This window comes from Scleropages formosus, chromosome 22 (genome assembly GCF_900964775.1).
Source record: "Scleropages formosus chromosome 22, fSclFor1.1, whole genome shotgun sequence".
In the NCBI taxonomy this organism is placed as follows: Eukaryota; Metazoa; Chordata; class Actinopteri; order Osteoglossiformes; family Osteoglossidae; genus Scleropages; species Scleropages formosus.
The window spans coordinates 10,249,374-10,275,754 of NC_041827.1; the positions used below are offsets into that span (position 1 = coordinate 10,249,374).

The 26,381-nt window shown below is 42.9% G+C and overlaps 1 protein-coding gene and 1 pseudogene across 1 annotated transcript; one reads left to right on the forward strand and one right to left on the reverse strand.

Moving 5' to 3' along the window:
• Positions 1 to 301: 301 nt before the first annotated feature.
• On the forward strand, positions 302 to 9,746 carry LOC114909337 (solute carrier family 41 member 1-like; annotated as a pseudogene).
• A 2,809-nt stretch (positions 9,747 to 12,555) lies between these two features.
• LOC114909310 (carbohydrate sulfotransferase 11-like) lies at positions 12,556 to 26,152 on the reverse strand. The gene is made up of 3 exons (XM_029247604.1): positions 25,669 to 26,152; positions 16,907 to 16,989; positions 12,556 to 14,325 (listed from the first exon to the last, which is right to left on the reverse strand). The coding sequence occupies exons 1-3, from the start codon at positions 25,760 to 25,762 to the stop codon at positions 13,474 to 13,476; spliced, it is 1,029 nt and encodes a 342-aa protein (XP_029103437.1). The 5' UTR covers positions 25,763 to 26,152; the 3' UTR covers positions 12,556 to 13,473.
• Positions 26,153 to 26,381: the final 229 nt, after the last annotated feature.

The following is a 26,381-nucleotide window of genomic DNA, read 5'->3' on the forward strand; positions in this document are numbered from 1 at the left end:
TCGCCAAGGAGACGCAACGTGTGTTTGTGACAGGCACCGCACCTATCTGCCAGGAAGCGGCAAGAGGACGGAGGGACAGCAAGCATGCGTCACGAATGAGGGGAGAGAGCGAGGGAGCCCGGCTGTTGCGTGGTCGTTGTCGTCGTCGTCGTGTCCTTACACTCCGCAGCACCTGTGTCCTCTTCCTTATCTTCGTCCTTGTCCTCGAGAAGAGTCTCCTGGGTTGGAAGCCGGACTCCTGCCTCTGAGAAGGACCCCACTGGTGTCGAGATCAGGACGGGAGCCAGAGACGACGGAGAGAGAGAGCGGGGCATCTCCTGCTGGAGCTCTCAATGTCACCTCGCTAGCTGGAGTCCGAAGGGGTACCTGCACGCGACCGCCAGCAGCAGCCGCACGATTCTCGCCGAAGATGACGGACGGCTGCGAGAGCCACGGCGAGGGCGCGCGGAAAAAGTGCAGGCCGGCCAAGAAGTTTGCCGCCTCGTACGGGTTGCTGCTCCGGAGGGTGTGGACTTTTCTCAGGCACGGGGAGAGGCCCGGGCTCGACCGGCGCCCATCTGTCACCTGCCTCCTGGCGAGCGAAGCATGAGAGAGGAGAACGGGTTCGCTGCGGGGCCCCGCTGTGCTCTGAGGAAGGAGCTGTCGGCCTGACCTCCACGCAGCGAGATAAGGACAACTTGCCTTCGCCGGTCTCTTGGAAAACGTCCCATTCCGCTCCTGTGCTCCTGTCAGTATTCGCTCGGAGTTCATTCAGAAAGCAACAGGTGGAGGAGTGGATTTTTTTCACCTTCAAGTCTCCTGTGAGCCTGTTTCAACCAGAGCACACTGGACAAAGGCTTCCTGGTGTTTCTCCACACTGAGCAAATACATGATGACTTGACTGTGTTCAAGTTATGAAAAGTTTTTCCCAATAATTCCGATTTTGGAGCTCTTAATGCTCCGATGAGAGGGACGCGGGAGCACGGTAACAGCGGCCATGGCAGTAACGCACCTGAAGCTGGAGCTCCGCTATGAAGGCGGCAAGCTGCGAGGGTTCATCTGCAAGGTGACGCGATCCACCCACAGCTGCCCGTCGGAGAGCTCCTGCCAAATCGCAGCTCAGGTGCTGCTGCCCTACCTGCTTGCTGGGTTCGGTATGGTGGCAGCCGGCATGCTCATGGACACAGTGCAAGTAGGGACTTTATCTATGGGTCTGTGTGTGTCCGTGGTTCTGTCCGTCCGTGAATCTATTTGTGGATATACGTGTCTGTGGGTCTGTGTGTCTCTGCTTGTTGGTTTACATGCGTATCTATGGATCAGCCAGAGTCTGAGTGTTTGGCCGTGGATCTCCCTGTCTCTCGGTCTTTGCGAGTTGATGGGTCTGTCTGTGAATCTGACAGCCTGTTGATTGTCCTGTCTGTGCGTCTCTGTGTGAGTGCGTGTGTCGCCTTGATGATTTGAACATCACAGATCATCTTTGCAGGGTTGTGGTCCAACTGTACCTTTGAGTAATGGTTCAGCTGAGAAAGCTTAAAACAAGTGGTCGAACCAGAACCGTTCAGATGGCTGAAGCTGATAATCAAGAGTGTTGAATGAGAATTGGTGGATGCGTCGGCCGTTCTGCCGCAGCTCCTCACCTCCCTGGTGGAGGTGGCATTGTAGTCGTCTGGCCAGTCGTCGGGGAGGTGCTTGCGAGGCTGTGAATACTGCTGCGTCATGAGTGGAACTGCACCACAGCCCCCTCTTTGAGTCAGCCGGGATGAATCATTCACAGAGCGCTCACCTCCAACAGGGTGAGCTGGGGCCGAACGCAGAAGGTCACACGCTGTATTAAATCATACGTTATATTTTTATACTTCCTCTCATCCTCCTGTAGCTCCAATATATATATAATATTATTACTTTAATGACCCTACAGGACTTTCATAAATAAATGTGGCGAATGGCATGAATTATATATATGTATGAAAATGGTACTTAGAGGTAGTTGGAAAAATAAAATATGCATATGTATAATTAAAAAAATATAGGAGTGTTATAGTATATTATGAGGTGCAGACACACACACACACATACACTGTCTGTAACCGCTTCTGCTGAGCGGGGTCGCGGTGAACCGGAGTCGAGCCCGGCAACACAGGGTGCAAGGCTGGAGGGGGAGGGGACACCCCCAGGACGGGACGCCAGTTCATCGCAAGGCACCCCAAGCAGGACTCGAACCCCAGACCCACCAGAGAAGTGGGACCCAGCCAAGCCCGCTGCGCCACCGCACCCCCTATATTGCGATGCCATATTGTGCTGTGATATTGTGATATTGTGCAATGGGATGAAGGCTGTCTCCACTCATGGAATATTCATGATCAGAAGCGTCTGAGGTTTTAGGGCCAGGGCTTCTTGGAAGACGGATGAATCAGATGGGGTTTCTGGGGCTCAGGACAGAAAACTGTGCCTGAATCACAGGACCAGGCAGGACAGGAGAGGAAACACAAAGCAACCCTTCTGCACCCCTACAAACATTTCCCCATTTACTTTTAGCATCTATGCAATTAAGAGTGATACCATATATGTTAAATATTTTTTTTAGTTGCGTCTTTGCATATATGTATATAACCATATATTATCGATAGGTATTTGCAGGTATGCATGCCTACTCATTTCCCGCCACACGTTCTCCTATTTCTCCAGCACTGGCCCGTGTTTCAGACCATTACCGAGGTGTTCATCCTGGTGCCGGCCCTTGTAGGACTCAAGGGGAACTTGGAAATGACACTGGCGTCCCGGCTCTCCACTGCAGTAAGATCAAATCGGCATCACAACCGGGTCTTTGTTCCTCTCGCTTCCCTTTCCGCAAAGCTTTAACCTTGATCCCTGTGACAAGTGACCTCTTACTTGTGTAGGCCAACACTGGACAAATGGACAAGCCTGAGCAACAGTGGAGGATGGTGTGCAGCAACCTAGCACTTATTCAGGTAGCTTTGTTTCTTCGTACACACATGAAAGGAAGCGGGATAAACAATTTTACATACTTATGAATTATTAATGAAGCTTAATTTGTGTTAAGTGAATAACGTGCGTGCACAGAGTGGACGAAGTCAGGTACCTTTTGTTCACTCGAAACAGATAAACAACATAAATTGGCAAAAACAACAGAAACCAGGATGCAGAAATGAGACGCAGTAGGCACAAAGAATTCTGGGAAATGTAGTATTGTTCGTTAAATGTAGGCAGTAAGGAATGCCCAAAGGGGCCTTATTAAACTGGAAAATGTTTAAGATTGCAAAGTAAAGTGATCTGTACATTGTCTACATGTTCAGCATCTGATTATATTGTGTTAATGTGATTTGAGCAAACATTTAAGAAGTAATTTAACTATTGTAAAGGACCTGCTATAAATTATGGAAAATACACTGTTTCAAGGTGGACAGGGCTGCTGCATCGTTGATCCAGGTAATGTACCTTACTCAAGGGTACAGCAGCAACTCCTGGGACTTCAACTAGCAACCCTCAGGTTGCAAGTCTCTGTCCTTCACCACTATGCTTGCTACTGCATTTTTTTTAAAACATTGTTTCACATTTCCTGCTAGTGCAAATGTCCCATAAATCAGTGCAGGACAAAAGGCACCAAGGACACCAGTGGTAGAGCCTGCAGTGAACCTGTGAATGTCCTCCTCCTCTCTGAAGGTGCAGGCCACAGTTGTGGGCTTCCTGGCTGCCTTGGCAGCAGTGGCGCTGGGAACAGTCACCAGAGGACGGGTGGAGTTGGGTCATGCAGCCGTGCTGTGCGCTAGCAGTGTGACCACTGCCTTTGTGGCTGCCCTTTCACTTGGTAAATTCATAACATGTTTAATCTGTCAATCTGGAATTATTTGCTGGTGTTGTTTGGTCCAGCACTAATTTTCATTTCTTTTTACTTCTTAATCAGTCTTTTCCTCATCTTGCTTAGGACAATATCTGTGCTGTTCCATATTCTGAGAGTATTTTGAGTAATGCGGTGTCTGCACCGTAGTATCGACTTATCGTATTCTATATTTACCAAATGGGAGAACTTGGATCTTCAGCTTCTCTTTCCCAGTGCACTTTGTAAATGTCACAAGGTGGAGGAAACCAGTGCACCGTGGTAAAATCTATAGAGAACCTTGGAGCTGGAAAATATAGAACAATACAACTATTAGGCCTGATTGCCTGTGTGATTCCCCTGACTGCCTCTCACTTCTATTTGTGCAGGTCTAGTGATGGCAGGGTGGTCATTGTCTCCAGGAAGGTGGGCATCAACCCAGACAATGTGGCTACTCCCATCGCCGCCAGCCTAGGGGACCTCATTACCCTTTCTCTTCTAGCTGGAGTCAGCAGTGCTCTCTTCCAGTATAGAGGCGAGTCTTCTGGTGGCAGTGGAACTGGTGCTTCACGTCGGTGTCGATGCTGCACTTGCGGGAGCCACGGTGGACAGCGCATAAATGTCATAATGCATACATTTTTCATGATGGTCCTCTCAAGGGAAATTTCTGTAGATGAGAGAAAATTTTCTTTTTCATAACTTTGTAATAAGGGCAGGTGGTTGTGGTTAAGAGCATGAACTGGTATTTGTTCAGATCTCATGGAGAGTCCTGTTGTGGTACCCCTGAGCAGGTATTTACCTTGAATTGCTTCAGTTATTGCAGTTCATAAAGTCTGAACTGTACCACAATGGTGTTGAGAGCAGTTCTACGTGAGGTGTTACATCGGCCAGAAGGACTTGGGATCTGGGCAGGTGTGTAACAACTTGTCAGGTAGTTCAGGGGCAAAAAAATAGCTGTAGTACTCAGCAGAGTGGTCCACAAATATTTGGGGTCACACTAAGCTCGTTTGAACACTGGGGAGATACGTCCCTCCTTCATTACAGGGATGTGGTTGTAATTCATTCCTGCTAAATGAAATTTAATGCAGATGTTATTTGTACCACCAGCAGATGTCAGCAGAACCTTGGTGAAGCTGAACATCATGCATGGGGCCTCATTTATTTATTTACGGCATAATAAAAGACAGATCAACATAGAGCATGAGGCCTGCTGAGTATGAGTGGAAGGGAACCACCAAGAAACACATCTGCACATGCAGTGACTACATTGAATAGATTTAACAGTATGTACAGCGGGACTTACCAATTTTGCAGGTTACTCATTTGTCTTTTGATGAACCTTATTTTGAAAAAAAATCAGAAAGTTTCACATCTTCTATGTAGAAATGTACGTATGACTCAAGGTAGTCGGACACACCAAAGCAGCAGAATCCAAATATACCCTAATCAAGGTAAATGTATCTGTTTAACTGCTAGAGCAGACAGAAAACCTCCTGTTTGAGAGCTGAATATTTTTGTGACACTGAGGGTTTTTGTGTCTTTCTACCTCTAGCTTACTCTGCATAGCTGTGCCTGTGAATCTTATTATTATTATTATTATTATTATTATTATTATCATCATCGCTAATGTGGCACTTTGGTCTTTTATGAGAAGAACGTTTATCAGCAAAACAAGATGGTTTTGAACCAGAAACCTTCATTTTGCATGTTCATGCCCTTAACCCGCAGTCCCACCACTCTTTTGCTCCCAAGATGGTATCTCATATATCATAGGGTTGTGTGCAGCATTTGAAGGAATGTTACTCCGTGCTGACCTACCTGTCCGTGTGTTTCAGGGGTTTGGTACCTGTCCCCCCTAGTGTGTGGGCTCTTCCTAATACTCATTCCACTCTGGGTGGTCCTCGCCCGCCGCAGCCCGCACATCCGCGAAGTCCTAACATCGGGATGGCAACCTGTCATTGTAGCCATGTCCATCAGCAGGTATTAATCTTTGCAGGCTGCAACGCGCAGGACTGAAATCCCTTTCTATACAATAACTTACCCTGACATGCCAAGCACGTTGATCTACAATGGACACGTGCTCTGTCTATTCATCAAAGTACGACTCGAGACTTTATACTAAGATGAGCTTTCGAGAGCCAGGTTCAGTGTGCTGAAAGGCGGCTGGCAGCTCTGCCGGGGAAGAGAAATTTACGCTCACGGTAATGTCTCAACGGAGATCGGCTATTCCGCATTTTCCGGCTCGCGTGTTTTCCTCCTTTAAAGAGCTCCGACGTGTCAGGGAGCGTGTTCGTGTGTTTATGCATGGTAGGGATGGTAGCAGTGGTACAGCAGTCTCTTAATGCCTCCCTCGAGCCCAACCGCATTCCCCGTTTGCCATTTGTGGTCTTCTCCACTGAACATAACACAGCATGAGCTGGAATAACTTTGTCCCCCTCCCCAATTCTCAACATCCTCAACTTAAGCACACTCTGTGACTTGAGCTCCTTTCTCCTCAGCTTCGGGGGCCTGATCCTGGACAAGACGGTGAGCGATCCCAGCTTTGAGGGTGTTGCCATCTTCACACCCCATCAATGGTAAGCAGACATATGATTCAATAAAATCACTACACAGGTATATGCAACAGTATATGCAACAGTTTCCAGACTTATGCGAGAAGTAACCAGTGTGACGTCTCAGGCATCATGTGTCCTGGTACTGATTCAGCACATCGGAGGCCTCAAACTGCCAGGCAGAGAGAGAAATGATAGGCTTATCTAAAAGAACATGTAGTGACTCTGACTGCTTGACACTTTACTATCCTATTCTTTTTGTTCCTCATGTTACGTTGGTCAGTTAATTAGCTTCATTCCACCTACAGGAGTGTTAAAGCCAGAACGTCAAGGCTGAGAAAGTTTTTTTTCGCAGGCCATCAGGCTTGTGAACGACACCCATCCACTGCCTCTCCTCCCATTATTGCAGACACAGATTACCCTCTGATCTTGAGAGGTGTCAACTACCCCATCCTTCCTCCACACATATACACGCACCCACAATGCAAATAACATCAGAGACTACAGACTACCTCTGCATACTTTGCACACACGCACACACCCACCCTTTTTCAAAAGCAAATAACAACATGGACCCAATCTACCCCTGCAGGATTTTGCACATGCATGTCTTCCATGTTTACACTGTACACTTTATACATGCACATAATTTTGTTTCTTGCATTTGCACTAATAGTAATTTTGTAAATCCTTAATTTACGCCTTGTGTCTTCTTTCTTTACGTCCTTATAATTTATGTCATAGGCTGCTGGGAGGATTCATAGAGTAAGAATTTCATTGTGTGGTGTAACAGACTGTTTACTGTACATATGACAGGCTCTTGAATCTTGAATCTTGTCCTGGATAGTGTCATCGTGGTAGCAGGCTGAACAAGCAGACCCATAGCTTCCTTTCACCAGCGGTGCTCTCCAGCTCCCCTCGGAGATCCCCGGGCTTTCTCTAGACCAGCCGAGAGATCTAAAGTCTCCAACGTGTCCTGGGTCTGTCCTGGGGTCTCCTCCTAGCGGGACATGCCCACTATAACTATATATGACTTCAGGTCTAGCTGACTAAGGGTTATTCTCAAAGCATGGTCCAAACCACTTCACCTGACCACTTCTCAATATGGAGGTGCAGTGACTCTACTCTGAGCCTCTCCCAGATTGCTATCCTCCTCACCCTGTTATGGATGGTAAACATAGTGATCTTGCAACCTCATCTCAGCTGCTTGCGTCAGCAATCTCGTCTTGTTCTTTCAGTCATTTCCCAAAGCTCAGAGACTTGCGCTTACATAGCAACTTTCATTATTGTCTCTAGTGGCGGTGGCATGCAGCTTTGCGACTGTTGCGGCTGTTTTTAAGACCTTAAGAACTCAGCTGCACGTCCACCAGTAATACAGCACTAGAAATTAAACGCACCATCTGTATCGCAGGTACGGCGCTGTTCCTTAGTTTTGAACTCGCCGTATAGTCGATATCCTTGTACTACTTCCAATACGTAGTTTTGTACTGATTGCTGAGAATATCTGCGTATGAGTGTAGAGCCTATCATGATGTTCAAACGTAGACAACTTACTTATATAATCCTGCAACAGTCCTGTAGAAGAAAAGAGTTCCCATGGTTTTTTTTTGAGTATTTTTGTTATTAATGTTACTTGTTCCACTGCATACTTCCACTTTTTGGAACTGAGTTTAAGGGCTCTAAAACAACCTTGTCAGGAGAAGATACCACATAAAAAGTTTGATGTGGACCAAAACAACTGCTTTGATGTCCTGCTAAATGTACTATCAACATGTGGACCAAGAGAATGCTTACCCCCCATTTCCTCTCCAGGTGTGGGTGGCAATCTGGTGGCAATTCAGGCCAGTCGCATCTCCACCTACCTTCACATCTGGAGCATTCCAGGCGTGTTGCCCTACAAGATGCAGCAGCACTGGCCAAACCCTTGTGTGGTCTTCTTCTCCTCAGGTCAGCAGCCTGTGGATTTTCCATGCAAGGCTGTGACAAACGGAAGGAAACGGTTCAAGTTCATTCCCTTTTTGGTCTCTTCAGGCATCAACTCTAAGTCAGCCAGGGTGCTCTTCTTCCTGGTGGTCCCAGGTCACTTGATCTTTCTCTGCACCATCTACATGCTGCAGGGGGGTCACACAGCCATCACGCTGGGGTTCACCTGCTGCTACCTGTCCGCGGCTCTGCTGCAGGTAGGTGTACATTTTGTCCAGCTCTGTTCGGTGAAACGATGGATTGTGTCCTCATACACAGTGGAATGGATGGCTGTGTAGCTTATGCTGGGCAGTTATTCATTGCTTTTGCTTTTTTGGCGAGACGGCCTCCATAAACCCACGTCAGTAGACCAGTCCCAGACCTCCTCATGGCAGTGAACCCATGTGCTGATCTAGGTATGAGCTCATGTTGGGGTGGTGTTTCATGACCTCACCACTCAGACATGGGGCAGAGGGATTCTGACTTGGCAAGTTCCTATTTCTTTATGCACCTTGAGTTGTTCACTTTTGATTTGTACATTTTATTACTTTGTAAACAAGCGGTGAACTCTCATTTAGAAAACGTTTTGGATCCTCTTGCCAACTGAAAATAAATTAAGTACTTTGACAGTGTAAAACAGATTTACCCAACTGGTGTAGGACATGCAGTGAGCAGGGGATTAAACTATATTTTACCGTTTCTTGGCTCCAGAGAGCATTGTGCTGTCAAATTGTTGTTTCCAATTGTTCTGTCAACTGAGCAGAAAATGAAAGTTGCTTCTGTATGTAATGCTTTTATGGCTTTTAATTTTTTCACTTCATTTTTTGCTCTACCTCGATATGGATCTGTTTTATGCACATTTGCTGGACTGTTACTGTCCCCTACAGATAGGTGGATAAGATATTCCATGGTGATAATGGCACAGTGAATACCATGGACGTGATGGCAGACAACGGCTGAATGAATCTCTGCTCAGGTGGGGATCCTGCTGTACCTGGCTGATCTGGTTGTGCGCCTGATGTGGCGGAGGGGACTGGACCCAGACAACTTCTCCATCCCATACTTGACGGCTCTGGGGGACCTGCTGGGCACAGGCCTCCTGGCGCTTTGTTTCCGACTGGTGTCTATGGCAGAAAGCATGGGGCTCTAAGGCTGTGGACCACGAAACCTGACTGGCCCAGCTAAGGACACAGTGCACACTCTCCTCTCCATCTGGATGCTAAGCTGCTGCTGACTTCTGCAGACCTCACACAACATGTGCTGTCAGTGTGCTTGTCATGCCTTCCACCTGTGAGTAGTCTGTGTCAGAATGTGCTTTGTCTCTCTTCGTGGCTCAAAGTCTTTTGTCTTGGTGAATGTCGAATTAGTGGATCATCAACAAAAATGCCTGTGTTACTCTCATTCATATCATACAAGTCATTCAAGACCAATTAATTAAGGAGCTCAAGTAGAAAAAAGAGACTCTAGGACCTTGTCTGAGGACTCTGGCTCTGTCTGATATCTGATGGGAGAAATACAGGAGGGAGTTTTTCAACTTTTTGCTCTTGATCTGAGCATTTTATTCATGGCTCATGCAGCACATATGCTTACAGTTTATGAATATTCAAGTTTACTCTTCATATGAATGTGGATCTTTTTTGCAGAGAGGGAAAATTCCTAAAGCGGTACGCCAAATTCACATTTATAGACATCCTTAGAGGCATATCTGAATGTAAGATTTCCCAGTATCCTTAATTAGAAATTTCAGCTTCAAATTTATTTTTGTTGTAATTAAAATGAACTATTTCTAGATAAATGATTGGTAAACAATTTTGATTTGCCAAATTCTAACTTGCTCTCATTTCTTAACTGCTTTTTCTCCTGCCAGTGAATGTTTTGATTCAAACTCCTAGAAATGCAAGTGTACATGACGTGTAAAGAGGTGGGTTTTGCGTGTCTGTTAGGCTTATTAAATGTGATAACATTTATAAAAACAAATTACATCTCTATTAGAGGCCTGATGCCTCTGTCCTCTTTAAAATTTACTATTCTCCACTAATTCATGCTGCACATGTTACCTGTCAAATCAACAAATACGTGTGTAAATAAAACTGCAGCAGTGAAAAAATGACTAATTATTTAAGCTTTGTAGTGTGTATAATTTTTGCTTTTTGAAATGCTTCTGCTTTTAATGCAAATGATATGTGCTACTAATTTTCGTAGTTTTCTCAGATCTATGCAGGCCTTTTCTCCACGTTGAAATGCCAACATGAGCAAATTGAGTTACTTGGATATTTCGTGATAATGCCATTGTATAACCAGAACAAATTCTCAGATACTTATTTTAGATGCTTTTTGAATTGCTTTCACAAATAAATGTAGGGTTTATTAGCATGAATGTTTGTATAGCTAATGAAATCACTACTCTTGTACCTTAGAAACAAACACACACCCAACTTTCAGAATGTTGACTTGTCTTTTATGTAAAACTTATTAAAACACTAACATTTAAGACATTTTTTCAAATGTCCTTGTTGCAATCAGGATATTTTAGTAAATAAATTATATCTGGCAAGTTTCCCCAAGCCCAGCACATTTAAACATAAGCATAGCAGGGTTTCCTTCGTTGATTTTTCTTGTGCGTCATTGTATATTTCTATGCACGTTTTTTTTTTTGTTTTGTTACTTTAAGCAATGATGTATAAACTTTTTAATGTGGATAATGCATTAGTCAGAAATTTAAGCAAAATTTACAATGCTGGAACACAAAACTTGTTTCCATTAAGACTTCTGTATGTTAGTTTCATTAATTTGGAAGAATGGACAGTCCAAAGGGATTACCCTGTTTGAAGTACAGGCAGTCCCCAGGCTACAATAGTGTGACTCACGTAAAACCCATAGTTACGACCCCCCCTCCATTAAGCCTACTATATTAAAAATTTGAGTTACGTGCAATGTTTTGTAATAAACGTGCGCTATGTTGCAACGCACATCAAAGCTTTGCACGACTACAGCAGTTTGTTGGCTAGGAGGAAGAAGACCGACTTCCTTCCTTCCAGTCGGACCACGTTGCTGCAGTGTCTCAAGGGTTACTGTATTTGGCTTTAATTTTTTTGTTGTTACCCCTAACCATGGCACCAAAAAGCAAATGTGATACAAGTGATGGTGATCATGATCGGAAAAAGGTGAAATGCCAAACAAACATTGGAAAAGCAAACATTTCGGTTTTTTTATACTTACACACTCTCCTCCTCCTCTTTCTATTATAAATACTATAGTAACATTTATCATTACATTGTGTCATTATTATTTAAGATGTTATTGTATCAAAGTGTTGAATTTTTTTTTATGCATAGAAAGGTACACAATATACTATTTACAAAGACAAACATTTGACTAAGTGACAGTAGATACCAACCCTACCTAACTGTACCACCATTTTATGGAAAAATCCAATTTAGAGACAGATTTAGGAATGGAACTCATTCATAATCCAGGGACTGCCTGTAATTCTAACACTGTCTAATGACATATTTCACTTTTGTTGCACAGCTCCACATAAACACTTAAGCCCTTAACTCACTCATAGTGGGTATAATGAAAAAAGACCCCCCCCCCCCCATGCACAGCAGATTAACCTTCCACTGCTGCCTGTGACACTGTCTGAAAAACAATTTCAGATATTTATACAACCTTTTTTGGAGCAAAATTAAGCATCTTTCACAAATGTGTTACAGAAGAGATCATCCTGGAAATTTTGTATTACAAATAAATATTTGCTGTTAACATCAAATTGTTTAAAATGACTTACGCACAATGAATAAGTTATTTTGGGTAAAGAACACCAAATTAAATTCATAAATTAAGATTATTTAGTTCAGTTCCTTTACCCAAAATGACAAAACAGAGCTGTACAAATATATAACTGGATAGTAAATATGACTGTCTTCAAGACACCTATCAAGCAAATGCGGAAATTCCACTTATCCTATTATGACTTTGTGGAGACACCTTAAGATTAAGACATTAGTGCACTTTGATTTTCACATTTTTTTGGATTAGAAATATTAAGTCTTTAATGTTCGTGTAGCACGCAAAATGTAGACATAGCAGAGGTCTACAATTGCTTGTTTGACCTTGGTTTACTTCGTAATAACTTTTGTTGAAAGATTCCCACTGTAACAGAAGCAAATAGGAGTAGCACACATTAAGAGAAAAAAATTACATACTAAAAAAAAAATCCTCTCTCTGAGCACAGATGTACTGTACATGCAGGGCTCATTCATGTGGCAGGCCAGCTTTCCACAATGCGGTCAAGGACTGGATAAGGACTCCCTGTTGAACAGTCTGACACTGCATCCTTTTTCATATTTATTCACCCCCTACTAGAGCATCTTTGCCCACAGGGGTACACCTACTGTCAGGACGCTGCTGCTACAGCTGGCTGTCACACAACTGCAAGGTGCTTCACCACTGTCTAATGCCCAACACAGACAACAACTACCGCTATACCCCACTCTGGGAAAGACTAATGTACCTCATATGTCGATACCTCAGTATTGGCTGTACAGGACATATAAAATCAAATCTGACATGAAACCTGTTTCCCTTTAAGTGAACTAAATTCAGCTCGTGCTGGCCCACCAATAATAACCAGCAAAATCTGGTAGGCTTCTGAAAGGTTTTTAAAGTAATAAAAGCAAAGAGTGATTCATTCATTAGTCTTAGTTTGTGAAGCAACCAGTATACAGGTGCAAAAAACCCAAAACTGTCATATACCCAGTAGAACTATCTGCAAAAAAATGTCATAAATAGGGGTCCTCTAATCAGACACCAACTAAAAAAGTAAAACAGGAACAAAAGTTTCCACTGTGCAAAGTCCATAATTTCAAGGCACATAGATAACATTTCTTTTTTAGTAAAATTATTCCCACTACAATCAGTGGCGCAAAGGAATACCAAATATGGTGAAAGTGTTGATAAAGTTGTACTTGTGCTGAGATTGTGGGTGTGTGCCTGACTTTGACACATAGGCATCAGAAGGAATACACAGCTATGGATGATGACAAATTTACACGTCACTTAAGACGACGTATTTCGTCAAGACATGTCAGAATAAATGTTTAAATAAAAACTCAATGAAATGGAAAGTGAAATTATAAAAGGTTAGCTAAACCTGAATTTCAGGTAAGCTGGTGCAGAGTAGTTAAACAGCAAGAAGTCCATCCTGTAGAGGTTGTACAGCTTCCTCTGATACAAGGGGCTGATGTTGCGAAAGAACTGGGCGGCCATGTCTTCTGAAGTCGTCGTGCTCTTTCCAGAGGCAGGGAAACGCACCTGGCTTTCCACACCAGCCAGCTGCAGCACATAGCGCGAGTCCTGCTCCAGTGTCTCATACCTGCCCACCACGTCATAGTGGATAAGGCAGGGATGGCAAAGTGAGTGGATTCGCTCCCAGTGCTCATTGAAGGGCTCCTCCAGCTGGGTCTGTGGGTCTACCAGGTAGCGCACAAACTCCTCAAAGGAGACGTCGTCACCATGTTCCAGCGCCTCCGGCTGTGGGTCTGCCCTGTACCGCCGGATAATCTTGGTGCCATAGCGCTTGTGGAAAGCAGTGTTGTAATTGCGTGTGAACTTGTTGCGGTAGGCCGACACCAGGCGCTCAAAGGGCTCCCTGACAAAGACAAACTTCAGGTAATTGCGCAATCGATGGTTGATCTCAGCTGTGGTGTACTCTGATAGTGTGCGCAGATTCCCTGGTACATGCGCCTCATTGGCTGGAATGTCAAGTGGGTCACTATAGCGGCCATCTCCTGTCAGCACCATGAGAACGCGCTTCCAGTTTGTGCAGGCCACCTTTGGCACATAGCAGTAGAGCAGCCCATGCTGGTCATCCACAATGAGGTGCTTTATGTCCTCTGGGATGAGGACACGTCTCTTCCTGGTATAAGACCGACACATCTCCTCAAGAAGCTCTCGGCGTGCTTGGTGAATCATCTGCGCAGTGGACAGCTCCAACTGAAGATGAATAAAGCAACATGGAGGACAGGAGAGGGGCATGGGGTGTATACCTCACGAAAGGAGCAATGGATGAAGAATAGGGCATTTGCAAGAGATCCAATGGTGGAAAACAAAGAAATTGAAACATGTGGCACATGAGGTCAAGAGAAGAAAAAAAGACAAAGCATTTGTTAATAGACTGAAACTGGTGATGAAGACATTGAGTCAAAACTTGACATTTTAGTTACTATGAATACCTTCCACCATTGCAAATTTCACTGAGTGATGGGCTCAGCCTCCACATTCAGAGTTCCTAAACGTAATGGTTAAATGATTCATGAATTGTCTCAAATATTTACTGAACTGAATGGCCTATATATTTTTTTTTTAAATCACTTCTTTCTGGAATGTGAAACTGTTTTATTATGCTTTCCCTCAGCTCCAAAACAGAGCAGAGACATGGTACAACTTAACTGACGTATAGCTGTAATGAATCAGTTCACGTTACTTTTGTTTCTCAAGGCTACTAGTGCAAGAGGGCTTATGCTGGATCCCCAACCCTCAGTTTAGCTGCAGGACTACCTCCTACCCTGCTGGCAGTTATGCATGCTTCCTGGCAGAAACCCTGCTCCAAATATGTAATTTTGCTTCCTTCTTAGTATCGGCACACCATTTGCCAAGAAGGTTACTTATTCAGTGCATTTATGCCTGGGCTCGGCTTACTCCTGGTGGTTTAGCAGCTGTGTATTAATCATTAAAGGGAAACACAAGACATAGGTCAGTCTCTTTCCACAAGTGTCCAAACAGAAGGAGAGACTGGATGGAAATAACTCAGTCAGATTCGCTGATCTTTAAATGGAAGCATTGGCACGCACATAGAGGATGAAAAACAACTCTTTACATTCGGACAAGAAACCCTACTACTACTAGCCATTTTGTTTAGTTATTCTGTGTCACGACCAAAATATTAACATCTGATTCTGAGAGAACTCCTTTACTGACAACACAGATATAACAGAAACAGCAGCTCGATATACAATACACTGATAGCCTGTGGCTGACGACTGTGTGGTTAAAACCCTGCTAAGTAATTTTTTTTTTTTTTTTTTTTAAATAAGTAACTCTGCTGCAGCAGTGGAGACCCTGCGTCCTTCCAGTTTGTGGAAGCTGTGGCTAAAATTTCAAATGCATCCTAGTGGGTGACTGATGGGGGATATAGTTAATATGTCCTTGGTTAAAACATAAAAAGTGTAAAATGCCTGACAAAACATGCATCATCTTTTCTGGAAGAAGTTGGCTCAAGGCTGGCTCAAGGTCCACTGGTGCTGTCTTACTTTTAAGCAAGGTACATACCATAAACCACAAAAGTATAAAAGTACCAATCAAAAAGGCTCCACAAACCATTTACATACCTAAGTCACTTTGGATAAAAGCACGAGCCAGGCAAGCAATTAATAAGTTAGATTCTCTACATTGTCTCTTGAAATAACATGAGGCAGACCCATAACTCCTGAAATTTAACTTTATAAAGGTACCTTTTTTTATGCAGAAGTCTGATGTGTGTGGTTTACGTTTCAATGTAATATAGATGTATTTTAGAGATTCATTTCTTTATTTATTTAGCAGAAGCCTTTCTTCAAAGTGATGCACATCTCAGGAAACAATGCAAAAGTTTATTATACCAACTTTTTGACCACGAATTTAGAAATAATAGTGCATGCATATTATATCTCACCTACTGTACTGGTCAAAAGTGTGAATACACCTGTGGGACAAACTGGACAGAACTGTTAAATTAAAGCAACTCCCAAGTGTCTGACATCTCTGGGAACTACTGCACAAGGGCTGGATGACATGTCAGCTCATTTCCTTGTTACCCTAATACCTTATGAGTAAAAAGGTTCAGGCTGTTCTCAAACTTTTCACTACTACTGTAATTCAGTTGAAGTTTAACCTTTACATGTATAAAAGCAGTTTTTCTGAAAAGTTACTGGTTTTTTTATTTTAACAGGCAACTGGTCATCTGTGGTGACCTAGATGCAATTTTCTTGCTCTTCATGGCACATTGTATTCCATTCAAAAGGAACAATAAGAAGTACCAAAACCAACTGAAGGTTTAACTGATTGATAAAAACATACACGACGGTGAATAAAAATGATTTGCTAAGAAACCCTCCAAGACCCTTTTGGTTGGAAGTTGCTGTTTTTATTCCTAAAGATTTTACCTACAAGGTTAAAAGTGCTCCCTAATACATTTATATGATGCTTTTCTCCAAAGCAACTTACAATTATTTAGAAATTTATACAACTGGGTAATTTTACTGGCACAATTTAGGGTAAGTACCTTGTGCAAGGGTGCTACAGCTGGAGGTGAGATGTGAAGCTGTGGCTTTTGGGCCCACAGGCAGCAGTGATAACCATTATGCCATCAGCTGTCCCAGTAATTTGTAATAATTGGTGAAGCATTTAACACCTCCAAAAAAAGGGGGGTTTTTCAACTGACCACCGTTGTGATGTCTTATAAAAACCGCAGCGATCTGAGCTGTGGAAGAGAGCAGTGTCGCTTCAGGTGATGCTGAAGGGGTGAGAACAAACTTGCCTGGTCGCCTTCATACAGTGTTTGGAGTGGGCTTCTCCCAGCCTTCCCCTGCCAGCCAGGCCTCCTGCTGCCATACTCCATAGCTAGCAAACACACACAGGCATGTTATGGGATGAGGATAAAGAACAAACATACAAACACAGAAACACCATCCCCGAGTCTTGAGTTGTCCATGAAAGTGGATGGCACCATTCGGAGAACACTGTTCCCGATTGTCGAGAGAGGTACAGCGCACAATCTAACCCCTGTGGTGCGAATGTTTACTTGGATTTTTCCAGGGAACATTTTTTTTCCCCCCCTTCCATGAGAAGCGAACCTTTGTGGGTAGCACTATCCGAAAGACTCCGCATTTAGGAACAGCAGCCACACCAAGTGGTGGCCATCCCTGCACACAAACTGCTGTAGAGCCATAGCTCTTGTCATGTTTACAGATAGCAAGTTCAGCTTAGAGAGAAATACCACTGCATCATCCGATAGGTCAACTTTTGACCAGACGGTTTCAAACAATCTTCACTGGGGGAAGAAGAAAAAAAAAAAAAAAAAAAAACTTTCTGTTGGATAACGTACTGAGAGAAGAGTATGCCTGTTTATACATCCCTCCCACTGCAGGATGGGACACTTGCTCACAGTCTAAAAGCAGGCCTGCCTACACAACGAGACAGATTTAACATTTTGCTCATTAAACCCACATCATCCCATAAAATTACATGGTAACTGTAACCAAATAACATGTACTTTCACAGTAACAAAGAAACAATCACAGGAAAAGAACCCACAGGACCCTACCACAATGTACACTGATTTTACACACTTCTTGTTTAGCCATTCAAGGTGATTAGATGGCAAAAGTTGGATATATAGAGGAATAAAAGACTAGAAATGTCTTCCTCTTTTGGCTGCAAGACACTTTTCGAATTCTGTGCATTATGTATTACTTGTTTATCTATGCTAAAGTGTTTTCCAATTCATGTTTCTTCAACATATTTAACGTACTGTGCTTTACCACATCATGGAGCACTGTATTTTAAAGCTTGTTTTGGTTCCCGTTTTCTCCCATAGTTATAAATGTGAAATGAACTGTACATGAAAGGCCCAGTGTTAGTCTGATACTGCAGCTCTTTGTGTTCGAGGAAGGCACGGAGGAGGAGACTGTTAAGCTGTGGGCCTGTAGCCTGGTACTGCCCCTTTGAGACTCCCTCTCTCTTTCTCCAGCGTAAATTCTGGTTGCTTTACTGGCAGCCATGTGCTTGTATGTATCAGTGGTGAAAAAACCACCCGCCACAACAAGTTTCTGGCAGCAGCGTTACATGTAGCAGGTTAGCAAGGGTGTAGAACCACAGCAGAAGGGATGTACAGATAGCCTTACACTGTTGGAGGAGCACAGGCTCAACATCGCCCCACAGAAGAAGTTTTAAATAAAGGTTATTTTAAATCTGAAAAGAGCTATGAAAAATACGTAGAACTTTCTGGAGCCTGTCCACCATTGGTGTTAGGGCCTAGCATTACCTTTGCTCCATCGTCACACTGGTTTAGTTAACTGAAGAACAATGTAATAAATACCACATATTTCTTCATGGGTACAATAATATACAACACGAAGCTAAAACTTTGTGTAGCAATGTATTCATTATTACAGTTACAGGAAATCAGTCTTTACTGTTCCTTGGGGAAGGCAGGATTACATTCTACAGGACACAAGACTGTGCGGCTTTTTTAAGGGCCTATTAAAATACTGTGCATTAGGATTTTCATTCAAATACTAAAAATGAGCACAAACTGAAATATGCAAGTGACCCTGAAGAACAAATAACTAACTAATATGCACTGGAAATTTCCACTGTTTGGCACTGACCGGCATTCAGTGTGACATCAGCAAACCCTTTCATGCCAAACAGGAAAAGACAGAGCTAAATAATATGTCTGTACACTTGAATAGGGCTTACACATGGCACGACAGAGTGACCACACTCCAATCTAACCCAAACAAGTCAACAAGCTTAGGTCGGAGACCTAAACCAACCCCAGCATGAAAGTCCACCAGACACAGTCCTGTTGAGGGATTCATGTGGGAAGATGTGCTGACTATCAAAAGACTTCTCCATAGTGCCTTCAAGGGGAGCCCCGACACCTTCTACAGACGACCTTTTGAGCAATTTACACTACAGCTTGGCAAACTGGCTGTATGACACTGGTACAAAGTGAGAGACATGGCACACAACATCTAAGTAAGATCATAATTATAGTGGAAAGAAACAAAACTGACTGTACTTAAGAATCACATGTCTGGAACTATGTCTCTCTTTCTTCTAACGTCATGCACAAATTGCATTTTCTATGAGATGGAAGTCACTTTGGAGAAAAGTGTCTGCCAAACGAATAAATGTAAATGTAATGATTTCACACTCTGACCTCTCAGCCCAGAAAATGCAGAGGGACCCAAAGACCTTTTACAGTTCTGAAGAAATCAGTAAAAAAAAAAAAAAGGGGATTTTAAAAAGCCATATACAGTACAATGATGAAATCTCAAAATTCCCCTTCAGCTTTTGTCTGCCACTTCACTAAAAATAATCAAGACTTAAACAGCATACACAACTAGGGGAAAAACTGTCTGCTTTGCACCATTTTAAGGTACATGAAGCCACATTAAGAACCCAGCTCAGGTGTGCAGCATCATGAACAGAAGGGCTCAGTTTTGACATGATGCAGCTGAGGGAACCGAAAATGACATTACCACGTGCAGTATGTTGCAAAACTTAAAACTCACCTCTTCCAGACTCACTTTGCCCATGTTCTTTTAAGTTCATGTAAGGTGTAAATGTTAATGCACTATAACTAAGATATGCCCGGAAGAACTTTTGCACATCTACCCCTGTAATGTAACATAAATGTTTACATGCGTCTCAAAAAAAAAAAAATCTAGAAAAGTGATCAGGAATCATGGATATTCTGAAAATTTTATGCAGCTACTCTTGTGATGAACATTGATTCATATGGTGGAAAGAAACTATCTGCACTTAAGAATCATGCATCTCTATGTCTCTCTTTCTGCTAATGTAATGCATACATTGTATTTTCTATGAGATGTACATTGCTTTGGAGAAAAGCATCTGTTCAATGAATAAATGTAAATGCTGCCCTGCTTTCACTGACAAACCTGAATCAAGTGAGCCCAAAAAGGTGTGGGACCCAGGCTAAAACTGAAGAGTAAAGCAGGGAAGCAGACCTGTGGAAAATTACTGAAATACTAATAACATTGAAGTTGGACTCAGGGCTGGAGTGTAACAGGAGGAAGAGGAAGTGTAGTATGCAGTCAAAAAGTATTATAGTGAAAGATGAAACATGATGATGAAACACATAGGAGCAATAACTATAGGAACAAATTACTATTTACCATTATTTAAATAGTAACAAAACAGCACAGTACTAACTGCTGAAGTACAAGTGTCAAGATGGTATAAATCTAATGCTCACATAATTTAATTCTCATGTTAGTTCATTTGTTAGATTTTTCTAAAGTATTTATTAGTTTTACAGCTTAGGCTACTAATTTATTCAGAAGTTCAGCCTCACTCAGTCCAGGTTAACTCCCTTGGACAATAGTAACAAAGGCACATTGCAAAATAAGCTGACCTTCTGGTAATGAATGTGTGTCAATCATGCAATCTCCTGTCATTTCCCTTAATGACACCCCTGTCTTCCTAGTGATACTTACTGTTTTTAGTGAATTACTTTGAGATGTCTATGTCTTTTTCTTAAATTTTTCTCAACTGTGAAATAAACTACTCCAGACACATTCAGGCTTGTTTATTCTCACCTGTGCTCATTTATATTCTGCATAATCCAGCAACAATGCTAAGGGGAAATGAACCAACATCCAAAATCTGCTGTCAAACTGTACTGGGATATAATGACTATAATACAAAAAAAGTTGTAAAATGTACAGCTATGTACTTCCTTTGATGTATATTAAGTTACTCAGAAAAATGTTAAAGGGTTATAAATAGAAGGTTTTTTGGTCAAAGAAAAAATGCTTCTTAATATTACAAAATCTGTAGTCACATAATATGTACTGAGTAATTATGTCCTATGTTGTAGTCATAAAGACAACAGCAATGGGTTTCAGGGTGGTCTGGATGATACTGCCCGTAATGTGTAGCAAGGATGCGAATGAAATATTGCTTTATAAAAACTGCGACACAGAGCACAAACCACTGGTGACAGTACTTGACAAGTACTAAATTTTCTAGATGCAATGAAACATTTGAAAAGACCTAAGGGCACAATTCAAGTAACCCAGCTCAGAACAGATTGGTCTTGTGCACACACCTCAGTGGGTAGCTCATCCTGCCCTCAAACTCTTAATGAGGTTGGGAGGCATGCATAGCAGAAACTGAGCTGAGCCTTACAATATCTTTTATAGTGTAATGTTGGGAGAAACTGCTGGCTTGCTATCTTACATAGCACTTTGGTATATAAATCCACCAGTCTACCTGCTGAGCTCCCTAGGAAACAAATGCTGATTCAAAAGGAAAGAACTGAAGGATGTTTATATTAAAGGTAACATGAAACAGGAGGTGAGGAAGCTCTGATTTGCAAGGACTGAAGTCTCAGTGGAGCCTGGGCTAATAAGAAGCATGTGGAGGGAGAGGCAGGGTCCTCCACAGGCATCTCGCATCAGTTCCTCCACAGTTTCCCTGGTCTCATATTATTCAGTCTTATATCAGACTGAAAACAGCATCTTAGCAAACACTCCGATTCAAAGTGGCTGACATATTTTAATGTTATCCATATACAGTATATACATTTGAAAATGCCACCAAAGCTATTCAAAAGCTGTTTTCTCAAGGTTATCACAACACAGGTAAGAGTGGTGCAGTGCTTCAAAAGTGGGCTAATACCTACTGCTCTCAATAAGAGTATAAGCTACTGTGCTTACTCGCTAGTCAGTACCCTTACTAATACAGTACTAGTTAATAACAGCACTTTTAGTAGTGTTAAAACTGTTCTGCAAGGCTTAGACTACAGTATAGATTTCAAAGTGTGTGTGAAGCATATACAAACACATGATTAATTCATTATTGTACAATTCCAGACTCGTGTACCTGCCACCTTTAGAGAAGAAACTCTGTGGATTAAGCAGAGGAAATACACCTTTAACACAGACAAACGGGTTTTTAGTGGAGCTGAGGAAAGGGAGTAAGAGGGCAATGAGTTTCTCCACACCTCGGTGAGACTTGGCATGGCAGAGTGTGAGATCTCATGACAGACCTCAGGACAGATGATACATACAGAAGAGGGCCATGGAGAGATGTACACTGTGGTGGAAGGACAGTGGAAGTATGAGGAGTGGGATCAGAAAGAAGAGACCTTCTTCTTTTCTGATGAAACAGCTGGTAGCGTAGTGATTAGTGCTGCTGCCATTGGACCCTAAGGTCAGAGGTATGAATCTCACCTCTAGCTGTAGTATTGTTGAGCAAGGTAGTTACCCTAAATTGCTTCAGTAAAAATTACCTAGCTGTACAAATGGGTAAATAATTGTAGGTAGATTAATATTGTCAGTCACTTTGGGGGAAAAAGAGGCAGCTAAATGAAGTAAATTTACTGATTATCAGTTTCTGCTTCTCCAACCTGCAGGCAAAAGGTACAGTGTAAGGCAGGGTACATTGTGGATGCAAGCACATTACAGGATAGCCATGTGTACATGCTGCAGGTAGTACAGAGTCACTGATGTATCTCAAACTTGTTTTTAAACCAGAGCAGTGAGAGGAACCCCACAGAACACACAGAGTGAATGTACACTCTGCACAAAGCGAAGAGGAATCAAACTCTTGTCTGAACTCAAGGCACAGGAGCTGCACCACCATAACTCTCAGGATGTTTTCTCACTCCCGCTTTAATAAACTGTACCATCTTTGATTCCATATGTGGCACAAACACAAGCACTCTCTAAGGGGTAGAGAACACCGAGAAGGATGGAGGGAAAATACCATATCAATGCATGAGATCTTGCAGCACAGCAAACTCCTTTTCCAGTTACATTTCCAATCTGAAAGTATAAAAATTACACAAACTGCTGCATTGCTGAGACTCAAGAGCAGGTTATTGTGCTGACTTGCTCACTCATTTGTACATGCAAGTACTCACAAACACTTCAAAAAAAAACCGCACAGCAGGGCCTACCCAAATGCTGTGCCAAATGGACACTGACAGTTCAGAAATGTACATTACTGTATGAGATTGTTTTGTATTGCTGTCATGAATACTGTGTGTACAAAGATCTGTAATTACAAAAACTAGAAGGTGGTAACTCATAGGACTCGCAGCTATGATTCTCCCGGTTTGCCTTTGTAGACAATGAATGATGATTCTTTCACTTTCACCATGCCGTACACCATACACTCTGCTTCACTGTGCCCTGTGGGCTTGGCAGAAAGTGAATATCAAGGGGCACAATAATGAAGCTGCTGTCACAGGCCATATGTCTGCATTTGGACTTGACGTCCAAACACCTGTTACAAAGCACTTTATTAAAATTTTGTGAGGTGAAAACATCCTTAATGGCACAAATCTGTGTATCCCACATAATGGGGATGAGAAACACAGATGTCAATAATGCAGCCTTATATGAGCAACTTGAATACAAATAGCAAAGTTCTGTTGAATATAACCAATCTCAAAAATTTTAAAGGTAGTATTTGTACATAAAAAATATTTTTTTCTCAGTGCTGACTCATGCTTCAGAATAAATACTCATGTCTCCGCAATGAAAAGGCCATTTTGTAGTCCAAGTTAGTAGATCTTGTGTAGTGCCAGGTCATCAAGTTCAGCAAGTTACCTCCGTGTTTTGATGAGGGACAGACTAAAGACTTGCTTTGAAAACTGAAAATGCAAATTCATAGTAAGAGGAATTAATCACAGAATTTAGAACACTCCCAAGAGGCAAAATAAAGCATCATCTCATCACTGTATTCATTAGTATGCCTTATATTAACTTATGCCTCGTCCACAGTGACCTATATTTTTAGATAATCGGTTTACAATGATTTAACCATGTATGTAGTGAGGTATTTCCTACTGGGTGAGAACTCAGCCCAAGGCTGCAACAGACAGAGTAGGGATTCAAACAAATGACCTTCAGATTTCAAGGTTACAGCTGTAACAGCTACACTCCTCCTATAATAATGTGAATTAAACCCTTGGCACAACTGAGTTTCCCTGGAGGCTCAGCACTTTCCGTCTTACAAATTTCAGTCTACAGACAAATCCAGAACTGAGATTCCTTCTGCCCTTTTGGCCATCCCTCTATGTGGCACTGTTTACTGGAGCCTTCCTCCTCCACAGCAGTACTGTGCAAACAGATTTAAATCAAAAACAATGCCTAGGACTACTAAACGAAGCATTTAACATTCCACAAGAATTTTTAGACAATACACATTTTTCACAACTCCTTTCCCTTTTCCATTTCTTTTGAGGTCAGGACCAGAAATACTGTTCATCCCTCAAACCACACTCTTTAGGTCCTGGATTTGGCATGAACCCACTGTTATTTTAGCAACAATGCCACAGAAATGCCAGTCTTCTTCTGCCCCTGTGCTTTAAATAGCAAAACCAAAAGGACATAATGCCATATAATCATCTTGAGCTTTGACACATTTGACTAGTTGCAAAGACATTTATGAACTAACAGGGAAGGCTTGAAGTAACTACACCGGGTTATGGTGTACGGCATGGTGAAAGTGAAAGAATCAGCAGTGTCTACAAAGGCAAACCGGGAGAATCATAGCTGTGAGTCCTATGAGTTTCCACCTCCCAGTGATTTGTAAGTTATACTACACCTTTTAAGTTTCATAATCTGTGTCAGGATATCTTGTGCCCAGCACAGTGGTGGTAGAATTCTCATAGTTTCACCTCATTCCTATCGCAGAAGGCAATAGGGACAGGAAGGGAAAGCAGGGAAGAGATGAGCAGGTCCGGCAGGTACGTCATGTGAACTTCATCCTCAGTTCCCCAATGGAAACCAATGTGGTCATTATGCCAGGACATACGCTCAAGGAGGAACAACATTCACATGCGCATGACACACATCACAATACACCTGTACCACAACACCATCCCTGTAGTAAAAACTCTGACTACATTTGCTGGAAACTAGATTTTCTTCATGGAACTCAGTTAAAAAGATTGAGCATGTCTTTACAGCTCTTCCAAAGCAATTCCCAGAGATCATGTAGGACACTTTTGGGTTGCTTTGCTTTCATTGAATCAATTAATCATTCTTCTGTCCATTTTGTCCCATGCAAGTACTTTCCAGCCAGGTGAACCGAAACTTTTGACTGGTACAGTATGATAAAGTAGCAGGGGATCCACACACTAACTAAGGTGGTGAGTGAACTCTAGAAGAAGGTACGTCTCTCAACAGACTCAACTTCAAGTCATGTATTGAGGAAAAAAAGTCACTCATTACCAGTCTCCTGAGGGGCAATGTTGTGTGATTCCACACACAGCGCAGATACACAACTTTACGATAGTAGCTGAGGGACTCCTGCTTACCCGTCGTGCGTTCAGCTGACGCGATAAAACACGGTCTCTCGACGGATAAAAAAAAAAACTTAATGTCCACATCTGAAGGTCCTCGTGACGTGAGTACTACTCGTGAGTGGACGCGCAAAGTACATTTAACTGGACTTGACTAAAATTAACCGCGAAACGGTACAAAAATCTCAAAGGCTAAAAAAAAAAAACACGTCAAACGACTCTCTTACCCGCCTTGAGGTGACTGTGGAAGTAGAGCAGCGCGAGGAGCAGCGAAGCCACGCACGCGACCAGCGCCGCGCGGCACACCCTCAAGTTGCCCATGTCTCCTCACAGAGCGCGCGCCCGCTGCAGCTCCACACACTGCCCGACTGCGGGCGCGCTGGCTCGGCAGGCTGGCTGTTCTTTACTGAGCTCCATGGATGTTTCCTACCTGCACGAAAGTCACGGAGAAAGTAGAAAGGGGGAAAAAAAAAAAGCATTCGAGCTCCTCCTCGCTCAGTCTCTGTCCTCCGTGCCGTCCTCTCTCCCCTCCACCGCGCTTAATCCCTCCTCTTAACCACCGTACAGGCGGCGATGTACTCGCTCCTTTGCAGTTGTACTCAACAAAGTGCGCGCGCGCGCAAGCAAGCGTATCACACGTTCACGTCACACTGAATGGGTAAAATACATATAACTGTTGAAACGTCTGCGTATCCAAAACCGTATCATGTTTTTCTCCAAGTGTGATCAATCCCTGCATGTAATGTATTTACACGGACGATTGGCTGAAGCCGCTTGTCCCGAGGCAAACCGGAGCCTAACCTGGCAGCGCGGGGCGCGGGACACACACCCAAGGCGGGACGCAGGTCCATCACAACGCAAGCACGCTAAGCAGGACTCGAACCCCAGACCCCCCGTTATTAGATACTGATATAATATATGTGAATGAAAATTAGAATAT